This window comes from Mytilus galloprovincialis, chromosome 13 (assembly GCF_965363235.1).
Source record: "Mytilus galloprovincialis chromosome 13, xbMytGall1.hap1.1, whole genome shotgun sequence".
NCBI lineage: Eukaryota > Metazoa > Mollusca > Bivalvia > Mytilida > Mytilidae > Mytilus > Mytilus galloprovincialis.
Genome location: NC_134850.1, coordinates 42,228,644 through 42,243,243, shown reverse-complemented (window position 1 = coordinate 42,243,243; position 14,600 = coordinate 42,228,644). Strand labels below are relative to the sequence as shown.

At 32.8% G+C, this 14,600-nt stretch overlaps 1 protein-coding gene and 1 long non-coding RNA gene across 2 annotated transcripts in view; one reads left to right on the top strand and one right to left on the bottom strand.

Annotated features, from left to right (window-relative positions):
• LOC143056999 (uncharacterized) overlaps window positions 1-14,600 on the bottom strand; it is a 129,106-nt gene that overhangs the window by 67,807 nt on the left and 46,699 nt on the right. The window contains exons 29-35 of the mRNA XM_076230225.1: window positions 9,723-9,825; window positions 9,234-9,384; window positions 8,277-8,494; window positions 7,535-7,694; window positions 6,688-6,913; window positions 5,973-6,210; window positions 5,189-5,377 (exon numbers count right to left, since the gene is read on the bottom strand). Of these exons, the coding sequence (XP_076086340.1) occupies window positions 5,189-5,377; window positions 5,973-6,210; window positions 6,688-6,913; window positions 7,535-7,694; window positions 8,277-8,494; window positions 9,234-9,384; window positions 9,723-9,825 (1,285 nt within the window). The remainder of the gene's footprint in view (window positions 1-5,188; window positions 5,378-5,972; window positions 6,211-6,687; window positions 6,914-7,534; window positions 7,695-8,276; window positions 8,495-9,233; window positions 9,385-9,722; window positions 9,826-14,600) is intronic.
• Window positions 10,110-14,433, top strand: LOC143057005 (uncharacterized). The gene is made up of 4 exons (XR_012972593.1): window positions 10,110-10,365; window positions 11,076-11,175; window positions 12,203-12,398; window positions 14,167-14,433. It is a non-coding gene; the product is annotated as an uncharacterized LOC143057005 (long non-coding RNA).

Sequence of the window (14,600 nt, the reverse complement as noted above, 5' to 3'; positions counted from 1 at the left end):
TTGAAATATCTTTTTTAACTCATCTGTGACCTATATTTTTTATTATAATTTTCAAATAAGCTGTACTTAAACTAAACCATTGCAAAGTTTGAGCAATTTCTGTAATTTAGTTCTTTCTTTATTTCTATATTACCTCTATTTCTCCTATTTGTTCAACAGAAAAAAAGTACCTTTAAACTAGAGGCTCTAAAGAGCCTGTGTCGCTCACCTTGGTCTATGTGAATATTAAACAAAGGACACAGATGGATTCAAGACAAAATTGTGGTTTGGTGATGGTGATGTGTTTGTAGATCTTACTTTACTGAACATTCTTGCTGCTTACAATTATCTCTATCTATAATGAACTTGGCCCAGTAGTCACAGTGGAAAATATTTACAAATTTTGTGAAAATTGTTAAAAAATGACTATATAAAGGGCAATAACTCCTTAGGGTCAATTGGCCATTTTGGTCATGTTGACTTCTTTTTAGGTCTTACTTTGCTGTACATTATTGCTGTTTACAGTTTATCTCTATCTATAATAATATTCAAGATAATAACCAAAAACAGCAAAATGTCCTTAAAATAACCAATTCAGGGGCAGCAACCCAACAAAGGGTTGTCCGATTGGTCTGTAAATTTCAGGGCAGATAGATCTTCACCTGATTAACAATTTTACACCATGTCAGATTTGCTCTAAATGCTTTGGTTTTTGAGTTTTAACCCAAAAACTGCATTTTACCCCTATGTTCTATTTTTAGCGGTGGCGGCCATCTTGGTTGGTAGGCCGAGTCACCGGACATATTTTTTAAACTAGATACCCCAAAGATGATTGTGGCCAAGTTTGGATTAATTTGGCCCATTTGTTTCAGAGAAGAAGATTTTTGTAAAAGATTACTAAGATTTACGAAACGTTAAAAATTGACTATAAAGGGCAATAACTCCTAAAGGGGTCAACTGACCATTTCGGTCATGTTGACTTATTTGTAAATTTTACTTTGCTGAACATTATTGCTTTTTACAGTTTATCTCTATCTATAATAATGTTCAAGATAATAGCCAAAAACAGCAAAATTTCCTTAAAATTACCAATTCGGGGGCAGCAACCCAACAACAGGTTGTCCGATTCATCTGAAAATTTCAGGGCAGATAGATCTTGACCTGATAAACAATTTTACCCCTGTGTCAGATTTGCTCTAAATGCTTTGGTTTTTGAGTTATAAGCCAAAAACTGCATTTTACCCCTATGTTCTATTTTTAGACGTGGCAGCCATCTTGGTTAGTTGGCCAGGTCACCGGACACATTTTTTAAACTAGATACCCCAATGATGATTGTGGCCAAGTTTGGTTTAATTTGGCCCAGTAGTTTCAGAGGAAAAGATTTTTGTAAAAGTTAACGACGCAGGATGACGACGACGGACGCAGGACGACGACGGACGATGGACGCAAAGTGATAGGAAAAGATCACTTGGCTCTATGGGCCAGGTGAGCTAAAAAATGGATGTTTCTTTCGAAGGTAGATTGTGAGCGTAAATGAACTGTGACCCCATTTTTTATTTCATTCTTCTATCTAAAAGATAATAATGCACATGAATATTTCAGGACATATTTGATTTATTTTAATAAATATAGGATTTAACAAGAGGCTCTCAAGAGCCTGAATCGCTCACCTTAATTCTTTTGGTTAAATCTCTCATCAATGATTATTTTGGCTTTTCAATTTATTTAAATGTTTTTTGGATCGTCCTATTTTCTTCAAAAGCCAAAAAAAATAATCATTTTCTCCTATGTTCTATTTTAGCCATAGGAGCTATGTTTCTTGACATACAAGGAAATAAAATATAAAATTTATACTAGATACTCTGAAACTCATTTAGCCTAAGTTTGGCTGAAATTGATACAGCAGTTTCAAAGGAGAAGATTTTTTAAAGTAAGTCAACATGATGAACAAATTGTGAAAAAAGTCTTTAAAGGGCAATAACTCCTTAAGGGGTCAATTGACAATTTTGGTCAAATTGACTTAATTGAAGATCTTACTTTGCTGAACATTATTGCTGTTTACAGTTTATTTCTATCTATAATTATATTCAAGATAATAAACAAAAACAGCAAAATTTCCTTAAAATTATCAATTCAGGGGCAGCAACCCAACAACAGGTTGTCTGATTCATCTGAAAATTTCAGGGCAGATAGATCTTGACCTGATAAACAATATTACCCAACGTCAGATTTGCTCTAAATGCTTTGGTTTTTGAGTTATAAGCCAAAAACTGCATTTGACCCTTATGTTCTATTTTTAGCAATGGCAACCATGTTTGTTGATAGATCATAACTTCGGATACAATTTACAAACTAGATACCCTAAGGAACATTCAGTTAAAGTTTGGAAGTATTTGGCCCAGTAGTTTCAGAGGAGAAGATTTTTGTAAAAGATTACTAAGATTTACGAAAAATGGTTAAAAATTGACTATAAAGGGCAATAACTCCTAAAGGGGTCAACTGACCATTTCCGTCATGTTGACTTATTTGTAAATCTTACTTTGCTGAACATTATTGCTGTTTACAGTTTATCTCTATCTATAATAATATTCAAGATATTAACCAAAAACAGCAAAATTTCTTTAAAATTACCAATTCAGGGGCAGTAACCCAACAACAGGTTGTCTGATTCATCTGAAAATTTCAGGGCAGATAGATCTTGACCTGATAAACAATATTATCCCATGTCAGATTTGCTCTAAATGCTTTGGTTTTTGAGTTATAAGCCAAAAACTGCATTTGACCCCTATGTTCTATTTTTAGCAATGGCGACCATTTTTGTTGATAGATCACAACTTCGGATACAATTTACAAACTAGATACCCTAAGGAACATTCAGTTAAAGTTTGGAAGTATTTGGCCCAGTAGTTTCAGAGGAGAAGATTTTTGTAAAAGATTACTAAGATTTACGAAAAATGGTTAAAAATTGACTATAAAGGGCAATAACTCCTAAAGGGGTCAACTGACCATTTCCGTCATGTTGACTTATTTGTAAATCTTACTTTGCTGAACATTATTGCTGTTTACAGTTTATTTCTATCTATAATTATATTCAAGATAATAAACAAAAACAGCAAAATTTCCTTAAAATTATCAATTCAGGGGCAGCAACCCAACAACAGGTTGTCTGATTCATCTGAAAATTTCAGGGCAGATAGATCTTGACCTGATAAACAATATTACCCAACGTCAGATTTGCTCTAAATGCTTTGGTTTTTGAGTTATAAGCCAAAAACTGCATTTGACCCTTATGTTCTATTTTTAGCAATGGCAACCATGTTTGTTGATAGATCATAACTTCGGATACAATTTACAAACTAGATACCCTAAGGAACATTCAGTTAAAGTTTGGAAGTATTTGGCCCAGTAGTTTCAGAGGAGAAGATTTTTGTAAAAGATTACTAAGATTTACGAAAAATGGTTAAAAATTGACTATAAAGGGCAATAACTCCTAAAGGGGTCAACTGACCATTTCCGTCATGTTGACTTATTTGTAAATCTTACTTTGCTGAACATTATTGCTGTTTACAGTTTATCTCTATCTATAATAATATTCAAGATATTAACCAAAAACAGCAAAATTTCTTTAAAATTACCAATTCAGGGGCAGTAACCCAACAACAGGTTGTCTGATTCATCTGAAAATTTCAGGGCAGATAGATCTTGACCTGATAAACAATATTATCCCATGTCAGATTTGCTCTAAATGCTTTGGTTTTTGAGTTATAAGCCAAAAACTGCATTTGACCCCTATGTTCTATTTTTAGCAATGGCGACCATTTTTGTTGATAGATCACAACTTCGGATACAATTTACAAACTAGATACCCTAAGGAACATTCAGTTAAAGTTTGGAAGTATTTGGCCCAGTAGTTTCAGAGGAGAAGATTTTTGTAAAAGATTACTAAGATTTACGAAAAATGGTTAAAAATTGACTATAAAGGGCAATAACTCCTAAAGGGGTCAACTGACCATTTCCGTCATGTTGACTTATTTGTAAATCTTACTTTGCTGAACATTATTCCTGTTTACAGTTTATCTCTATCTATAATAATATTCAAGATAATAACCAAAAACAGCAAAATTTCCTTAAAATTACCAATTCAGGGGCAGCAACCCAACAACGGGTTGTCTGATTCATCTGAAAATTTCAGGGCAGATAGATCTTGACCTGATAAACAATATTACCTCATGTCAGATTGCTCTAAATGCTTTGGTTTTTGAGTTATAAGCCAAAAACTGCATTTGACCCCTATGTTCTATTTTTAGCAATGGCGACCATGTTTGTTGATAGATCAAAACTTCGGATACAATTTATAAATTAGATACCCTAAGGAACATTCAGTTAAAGTTTGAAAGTATTTGGCCCAGTAGTTTCAGAGGAGAAGATTCTTGAAATAGTTTACGACGACAGACGACAGACGACAGACGACGGACGCCAAGTGATGGCATAAGCTCACTTGTCCCTTCGGGACAGGTGAGCTAAAAACTGCAAGTGTAAACAAGTTTAATCATTACATCATCAGCTGATATTTTTTTACGCAAACATCATGGTGATGCAACTGATAAAAATCACCTCCAGCTTCCTCTAGCCCTTTCACATATTTAGCAATTGTCAGGGTTAGTAACATCTCAGGATTAGATCTGCTTATATTTGCAGAATATTCAATGAATATACATTCATCGTCTAATTGAATATATCGGATAATCGGATATTTTTAGCTGACATTTTGGGTATCCAATTGGCCGGAGTCTACTGTATAAGATAAAGTTCATTTATAGAAAAATATAGCAAAATCCTATATTAAAATTTTTTTTTTATTTAGACCTGTGAGCCCCCTTAACTGGAAACTTTTTTCTTTAAAATATTTTTTTGTGTTCATTTCAAATTTGTGAATAATTATGTTTTTGCAGATTTCCTATAATAATGTAAGTATTTTATACAATTTCGATGAAATACTAATTGCCTAAAATCTTGAATGCGGAATTTTTACTAAAACAACAAAATCATGTATTGATGAATTTTTTTTTTCTTTTCTGAATCATTGGAAATACATATGTTTGCATACACATCTCAAAGGCAAATAAATAGAAAAGTAATAACATTATGAAAACTTAAAATAAAATTCTATCATTGGAATACTAGATACAAGCATGTTATAAAGACTTGCCTCATCAACTGATGTTTTTGGTCCACCTAGAGTATGCTGGTCCATTACATCTTTTCCTCCCGGTACTGTTCCCACATCAAGGAAGTAAGCCACGTCACTTCTGTCATCCTCAGCACGTACAGCGATTTCAAACATTGGCTCTACATAATCTCTATCTGGTATCTGTTCCACTTCACAACTTGGTGTGGCCTAAATATTTAAATAAAAAATACTTATCTCACTAATGAGTTGTTGGAGATTCCATATCATTGAAGACATTAATTGTGGTTAAGTTTGAAATGTTGAAAAGTATTTTTTGCTCATTTTAAAATCATTTTTTTTGGGGGGGGGGGGGGGGGGGGGAGTTGTCAACATCATTTATCTCTCACAATCTATTCTGTTTTCAATTCTAAATTCAACTTTCATGGGAAAAGACTACTATCTATTAAAATCCTCTAGTTATTCCAATAACAATTAACAGCTACTGAATAATTTGAAGCAATCAACAACTGTTTTAAACAACACAAAAATTAAATGGCATGAAATGTTGGTGATGTAATATGTCGATACACCGTAGTTGCTTTAAAGTTAAAGTTCCCAATGGAAAAAACACCTATTTTAAGAGTTTTTAAGAAACAGACAAGAGTTTTATCTAGTGTTTTGTTTGAAAATATTTTCTTATACCCCTTCTTTTAGACAGGAAGGTGGGTACAATAAATAATTTTACTGTAATAACATAATCTGTTAAAACATTCACAAGTCAAGGGACTTCTGACAGCAAAACAATTATACACTTTATCATTACCCTTTTTTTCCTGTTTGTATCAGCTCCATCAGTAAATGGTGAAATATCTGGAGGAGTTTTGTCTTCTTCATCTTTTCTATTGTCTATCAGTTTCTTAGTAATTGTTGGAGCCTTGTATGACCATAGTGTAGCTTTAAACAAGGTTTTCGTAAACTTAGCAACACCAATATCAACCTCTAAGGTCACCAGCGCATACAAGTTCAGCTCTATTGGGGTCAATTTCAAGTACATAACCAGGCTGTAAAAGAAAATTATATTGATGATGATTTTCTTTGTTAACAGTTTCTCTCCATCTACTATAGATTTATGTAGAGTGACCAATTTTTTAAAAACTTTTTTGTCATTTGGTTCCTGGCAGATAGTTATCTCATTGGCCATCATACCACATCTTCTTATTCCTATAAAATTGTCATTTAGGGTCAATTAGTCATCCAATTTTTCAGTTTAATAAGGCATTTTTGTAGATCTGGTACAGCTGATAATTTTTTCTGTTAACAGTTTTATTTTTAATTTTTGATTTGATAAGTAAAAATATGAAAATTAGCCAAAACAAAATCATTATTCAAGGGAAATAACTCCTTTAATGAGTCATCTGATAATTATGATAAAAAAGGCAGATGTTGCTATTCTAAGCATCTAGAGGGAACTTATTGAATGTAACCTGTCATTTATCCAGCATCTAGAAAAAACTTGTTAAATGAAATCTGCCACTTACCCAACATCTAGAGGGAACTTGTTAAATGAAATTTCAGCTGTTGTTGGGAAACGCAGGTCCATTATTCTGCCTTCTAATCGAAGTTTTCCATACAATGCAAATCCAATACCCAGTTCACCATAGACCGTCACCCCACCATAAGGTTCTACACCACATATAGCCTTCATTTCTAACACCTTGGCACCAATCTCAAACTTCATTCCATAGTATGCTCCGGCACCAAATGCTGAAATAATAAAAAAACTTACATCAAAATTTATTCTTATAATAATATACTTATTCTGACACAATTGATCATAAGATGACACATAACTCCAGTGAAAAAAAAGCAGAAATAGAGAATTATGAAAAACATTCAAATTGGCTGTTGGCTGGCTGGAAACATCAAAGTACACATAATTTCGAAACGTGACACTAATTCTGGCCCAGATTAGGTTGGTCTAGTTGTTCCAAAATGTTAATTAATTTGAAAGGTGGTTATACTGAATGCAAGACTATATCACAAAATCTGAATTTGAAATCCAACCATTAGAGCAAAATTTTTTACAAAACTTCTAAAAGCAGGTCAACTCTATCACTAGTAGCTATATAGTCAATCAGAATATTAAAAAGGTTTTCTTTCCATATCCTTTAATATACAATAAAAAATAAAATATCTTTACTATTTATTTATTAAAAAAAAATCAAAAATCAAAAACCCCTTTAGCTTGGAATTATACACATTCCCTTTATGAACTATATGTCTTTGGTAAAAAAAAGCATGTATGATTCACGACCAAGTATGGTCATTACTAATCTAATGGTTAACAAATTGTAAATTCTACCAAAAGGAAATGTGACTACTCACAGAACTGCATTGGTACTAGTCCTCCGACCAACATGTGAATACTATATTTAAACAGATCTACATCCTGTTTAGGAAAACTAAAGTCTCCCTTCAGTGTAAAGTCAAATGATTTAAACACCTCGTCTCCATTGCTCAGTAGCTTGGTCAGGAACTCAGAATACTAAAATTAGAAAATTGAAAAATAAAAAAGAATAACAAAGATCTTATTTATGATTGCTGAAATTTTCTTTATCAATAAGAAACCTAAATGTTCCATGATTTCAAAATATAAGAACAGAAAAAATATTCACATCATATATTTATTCTGTAACTAAAATTTGCGGGTAAGAGCAAACAAAATTAATGCATCTTATATAGATATAGGTAGATTAAATGAGTTAAACAATCTAATGAAATCAGTTCATTGTTCAGGTATTATCAAATATTAAGAGGTACTGTGGATTCATTATTATATGTGGGTTACACATTTTCATGGATTTTCAGGATATAAGTAAACCATGAATATACCAATTTGTATGCGGACTTCTACAAAACCAGATGAAAATTTTGTCATTAATGGCGTCAAATACCATATTGAAAGAGTATAAATTCTTTGGATAGCACAACTTCAAGACGGGTTTGTTTTAGCTCTGGACTAGATTTTTCAAGTCTTTAGCCAGTACAATTATTCTAAATACTATGTCAGGGTCAATACAGAGACAGTTGATACAACTATCATATAGACCAATTATCAAAAACATACCAATGCCTTTGCTAAGTCTCTCAAATCTTTCATAAGCTGGGCCACTAATATTGGATCAACATTCTTGAAGTCCATTAAAGTTTCTATGTCACCAACTGTCATATTGGCTAACGTCTCTCCTAAAAGTTTAGCTCCAACCTCGGACAATCCTTGACCAATAGCATAGGCATCTTTTATACCAGTTACAGCTACATCCAGTGAATTAAAGATTTCTTCACCTACAAAAAGTTAAATTATGTAGACAATTTTTTTTTAAATGTACATTTGTGGAAAATGATATTGAAGCTACTAGACAATTATAGTTGGATATTAGTTTATTTTGTTTGTTCATTGCCCTTAGCTGTACCATAGTGACCAGTTTTTATTGTAGAGGAAGTAAGGAGACCCTGGATAGAGCAACACACTTCAGCAGCAGGAATTTTGACAATCCTTGTCAGTTAATCTTTATTTTATCATTGGTTTGTTGCTTTTAAGTGTTGCTAATCTTGTTTGGACAGTTTTCCATGTTTGATTATAATGAACTATTTCAATTTCCAAAGTTTTTACCTTTTTTTATAAACTACAACCTCCATCTCCCCTCAATCTAAGCTAACAAATAAAAATAAAAAGAAGATATTTATCTCCCTTTATTGTAATATTGACCTTCCTCTACTATCAAATTTACCTTCCTCTACTATCAAATTTACCTCCCTTTATTGTAATATTAACCTCTTTTTATTGTAATATTCAAAACATTGTTTTTCCCGTCTGTAATTTTTCTCCTTCTACTTCTACTTCTACTGTTATATTTACCTCCCTGTACTGTAAAGGTTCCACTGAAGACTTCTACTTCTACTGTTATATTTACCTCCCTGTACTGTAAAGGTTCCACTGAAGACTTCTACTTCTACTGTTATATTTACCTCCCTGTACTGTAAAGGTTCCACTGAAGACTTCTACTTCTACTGTTATATTTACCTCCCTGTACTGTAAAGGTTCCACTGAAGACTTCTCCACTCACACCAACAGTTGTAGGATTTCCACTGCCAAGAGCTTTAAGAGCAGACTTTCCACCAGATTTTTCATCACCATCACCCACATATGTTATGGAATAATCCTTACTATTTTTCTAAAATAACATCAAAGATAATCAATTAATATTCGCTTTATTTTTCTACTAGCGATATTTTTCCACTTGAAAAAAATCTTTTTAAAAATGGCTGGCATAAAATTATTGGTGTACAGTATAACCTTTTAAAGGATGTCTCTTCTCTCATTCTGACATTATCACTAAATATAAGAGTGTAGTTTAGCTAATCAAAATCTGGCATTTAAACGTGAAGTATAATAATTGCAAATATTCCATGCATAATTAAGGGGAAAAAAATTTATCAATAATTGTTTATGAGGTTGACTCTTCAAAGTTAAGAAACTGGATGAATGAAAAGTCTACTGCATTATACTTACACTGTACTCAATACAGGCAGCTACATAAATATTCTTTTCTTCCTCAGTTGCATTTCTATCCGTCAATATCTGTAGACCTGTTTTCATGTCAGTGACGTCAACCCTTAGAAAGTAAACAAAGCAATAAACGTAAAATAAAATTTAAAAAAAACTGAAATCATATATTTGAGGTTTTATAGGTTGCACTTTGTAAATCATGTGTGATTTGCAAGTCACGCCTCTTTTGGGGAGAAATTGAATGTGCATAAAATACTGCTACTGTTTACATAGTTGTTGCCATGGATGCAAAGTAATTTTTTTTTAATTAAGACTTGATTGGAGAATTAAATGGATATAAATAAAAATGTCTATTTATTTAACTTATTTTTCAGGAGGACTGGAAGACATTTTGGTGTTGAGTCAAATTTAATGGAAAAATTCAGTGCGAACCTGCAATGTTTATAAATGGAGGGCAGTAAAACTTGAAAATATGCCGCACAGCTATATGTTTTTATTAGTGCAAAAAAAAGTAGTGCATGTCTCCTTTCCAGGGAAATATAACATTCTCCTCAAAACTTCCTGAATGAAGAGTGACTGCATATGCAATTTAGGCAGTTCCTATGGAAAACTGCATTGCTGGTTTTACACAAGTGCAACCTATAAGGTAAATAATGGGAATTCACCCCTCAGCCTCCCTGGGATCCCAATTTCGGACCCCTTTTGGGTTTTCATTTTACAGAAACAACATGGAATCATTTTGGAATACATTGGCTTGAGCTTTGTCTAAGAAAAGTGAAAAAAATCATGGAAATTATGACTGTACAGTGTGGGTTGGAGCTTTGGAGCATGGGGTCTATGGGAAAAAAGTTATGAATTGGCCTGATGGCACTAGAACTCTTGAAAGAGCTCACAGATTATCTTATATGCTAGATAAAAGAATATTAAAAGAAAATCTTCCCCGTTTCTCTCCAAACGGTGATCCTTTAGATATTTCACACCTTTACCATAACCCCAAATGTATTAAACCGGAGCACCTGATTTTAGAGTCGCACAGTATAAACATAGAGAGAATTTTCTGTAGACGGACAAAACAGTGTACAAATAATCATTTACCGTGTTGTCTTATCTGATGCAGGTAATTTATTTATTTTTAACATGTCTTGATCGGAGTTTTTTGGCAAACGAATACTCTTGAGGCTGTTTTGCGGCCAGCCGTTTTGTCGGTAAAAGTTTGTTTTTCTCATAGTCTTTTTCCTCTTGATACTCATCATATATTTTATATAGTTCATGCTTTTTTGAGCATCTCTGATCTGTGTACTGCTTTGACTGCTTATATAATTTATGTTTTTCATTGTGTTGTTGAATATTTTTCAGACCTCGGGCAGCACGACTTCCTGGTTCGATGGGAACCCCAGCCGCTTTACAGAGTTTAACGATGGATTCTCCAGGGCCATTATTTACATTGTGTATAGCTGTATGTACCCTTCCTTTATAGTTTCTGGTAAATGTTACATTGCTAGGTACAGTTGCACGTATTGCACGGTTAGTTGCCTCAGCTTTTTGTGTGTTAGTGTTTTTGCATGTACGGTTTAGCATGGTAGGTCCAAGGCGATATTTTACGCATTCACGTAACAATGCTGCTGTGTTCTCTGATTTATTTAATTTAAAGTTATTTTTCAGATAAGCTGATTTTTCAGTCCATGTCTTCAAACTGTTCCTATTTGAACAAACAAGGGAATATTTTGTACACCCGTTATGATCACCCTGATAGCAAGAAACTATAGCATGACATGCATATGATAGGTGAACTTTTACCCGTACAGAGTCCATATTGAATTTATCAAAGGCAGCATTGTATTCTGCCTGACAACGTGCTGCCATATCTAATGCAAACCTTTTTAGCATTTTATCTTTCTCTGAAACTAATCGTGCCGGCATTATTTCCTTCAGACCTGACATTTTTTTAATAAAATTTCTATGATTTGCGGACACATGTCTTGTATCTAGAAAATGAATTGGCTGAGTATTGGTTGTACCAGCTTTAAAAAGAGACTCTGCAGCTCTAAATGCACTGCTGTCAGGGTCAGTGGTAATTTCTTGAACTTCCAGACCATCATTTTTCAGGTCTAACAAGCAGTCTTTAGCCCATCGCTCCTCACTGCCTATGCTGTCATGCATTTCAATGTTTGCGGAACAGTGACCTTTGTGAGATTTAACTTTTGTTTTTGTTTTATGTTCACTCTTATTTGAGCAAAGCTTAGACACTTGTCTTGTGCTTACAATACTGTGCTTATAAGTATTATTTTCTAACATGTTATATGTACATTGGGTAGCTGGTTGAAATGGTGTTTTACCCATTCCGGAATAAATAGGGTTATTATACATTCCGTCGGCCTGAATGTTAATAATATTAGGATTATCACCTCTTAATATGTTTATTTCCTTAATTAATTTTCTTTTCTGAACCAAATCCTTTTGATTGTACTCTTCTATAATTTCAGAAACAACATTAGCACTGTGTTGCATACTTGAAGTGGAAGGAGCTGGTATATTAGAACCAAGAAATAATTTCTGTAGACCAGTTGTGCTGATAGCTATGTGATTAAGTGCGACTTGTATGGATAGATTAATAGCTGCTGTTCGACGACCACGTTTCTTAGCGATCACCTCATTGTAAAGGTTGAACATTTTTGAATGGTAAGAACACTCATTGCAGCTTGCTTTTTCCCTCCAGGCAGCCCCTCTTTGCTGCTCTGCACTTAAATCCCATGATATGAACCCTGTACACATAGGGGATATTTGTCTGTGTTCTATGAAAACCTCATTCCACATCTGTTCAAGTTCATTGATCCGAAGGAGTCGAAAACTATTTTTCTCTGACCTGAAGTTGAAAAATGTTGCCAAAATTGAAGTAAATTAGTTTTTTATTTGTTAAACTAAGTTTGGAAAATGTGAAAATAATTTTATTTTGAATTACCTCCCTTACAATAGTGTTTTCTTTAAATAAGCTTTTTGATCAAATGTACTCTCAAAAGTGCATATTTTTTTCTCTGCCTGTGTTTTTATATATATTATATATAAAAACCATGCACTATTTAGCTCTTGAAAATATATATAGGACTAGAAATTTTAAAATAAGTATAATCCTAGCTTGCATTTTCTTCAGATGTCACATTTAAAGAATTGGCATATAAGACACATGCCTTTTTCTTCATAGTTGTTTATAAATGGCTTTTTTAAGCAAGTTTAATTATTTTTGAAAGCTTAATAACAAAAAAAAGTATTCTTACCCTGTTTTTGTTTCATTTTCAGCACATTTTTCAACTTCTGTTTGTGTCGGAGGCTTCGGCCTTAGAAAGCGAGCTGACTTTGTAGAGGCAGGAATTAGTTGAACATTCTTTTTATGAACAGATTTAGTCACTAAGTCATACAAGTCTTTTGGTAGTCTCACAAATTTGCCTTTTTCAGCAGGTAAAGTCTTATTTCTGTATTTTTTCCCCTTATTATATGGCTCGTTTCCTTTCTGAAATGTATATTTCCTTAGACGCCATGGGATTAGACCCATTGTTATTGAAAGAATTGTTTGAAATGCACTTTATTCCAGTATTTTAATATTTAAACATCAAATATAGGACCTTACAACTAAACAATCATGAATGACTAAGTTTTTTGTTTATATCTGATGGAACTGAAGGTGACCCCAGATGTAAGATTTTTTATATAAATCATATAAAATTCATCATGATGGCTAAGCTCATTATTTTGTAATTTGACAAGTTCATATAATTTGACCTCTCTTCATTTAATTTTTTTATCAGTGCTGACAGGCTTGTGTGCTATAACATAAACAGAAAGTAAAGATAAGGTGTATGTTTTTGTTATAGGGATAGTTTTTTGAAGCTTGTATGACAACTTTTTATGCATTTTATGGTATAGTACATAAAGAAGACAAAAATTCTACAAAATAAACAGATTGTAGTAAAACTAACCATGATTCAAATAGCTATTACACAAAGGCACAAGAAAAACACAAATATATAATGAGTTTATTAAGTAGACAAAAAAAAATAATAATTTGAATAAAAAAAAAAAAAATAGCGAACAGGGAAAAAACACATCTTGCCGCAAACAGGGTATAGTTACTAGAAGTACTATAAAAATACAATAATGAAAAAACTACCATTGTAACTTATTATTTTCTATTACTTGCATAAATAACAACAAGAATATAAGAATATTTTGATACTAAAAGGGGTTTGAAAGTACAGTATAGGTTGCACTTTGTAAATCACGTGTGATTTGCAAGTCACTCCTCTTTTGGGGAGAAATTGAATGTGCATAAAATACTGCTACTGTTTACATAGTTGTTGCCATGGATGCAAAGTAATTTTTTTTTAATTAAGACTTGATTGGAGAATTAAATGGATATAAATAAAAATGTCTATTTATTTAACTTATTTTTCAGGAGGACTGGAAGACATTTGGGTGTTGAGTCAAATTTAATGGAAAAATTCAGTGCGAACCTGCAATGTTTATAAATGGAGGGCAGTAAAACTTGAAAATATGCCGCACAGCTATATGTTTTTATTAGTGCAAAAAAAAGTAGTGCATGTCTCCTTTCCAGGGAAATATAACATTCTCCTCAAAACTTCCTGAATGAAGAGTGACTGCATATGCAATTTAGGCAGTTCCTATGGAAAACTGCATTGCTGGTTTTACACAAGTGCAACCTTATAAGACTTAAGCAAATCCTTTTCTATCATGTAACATTGAACTTTATGATAATGGCAAAATATGTCCCTAACCAAACTCACTCCTTTTATTATATTTTAGTATCATTAAGGACAGGGTGATTCCTTCATATTCTTCAAAAACTTAAGACTAATTTGATTTTGGGTG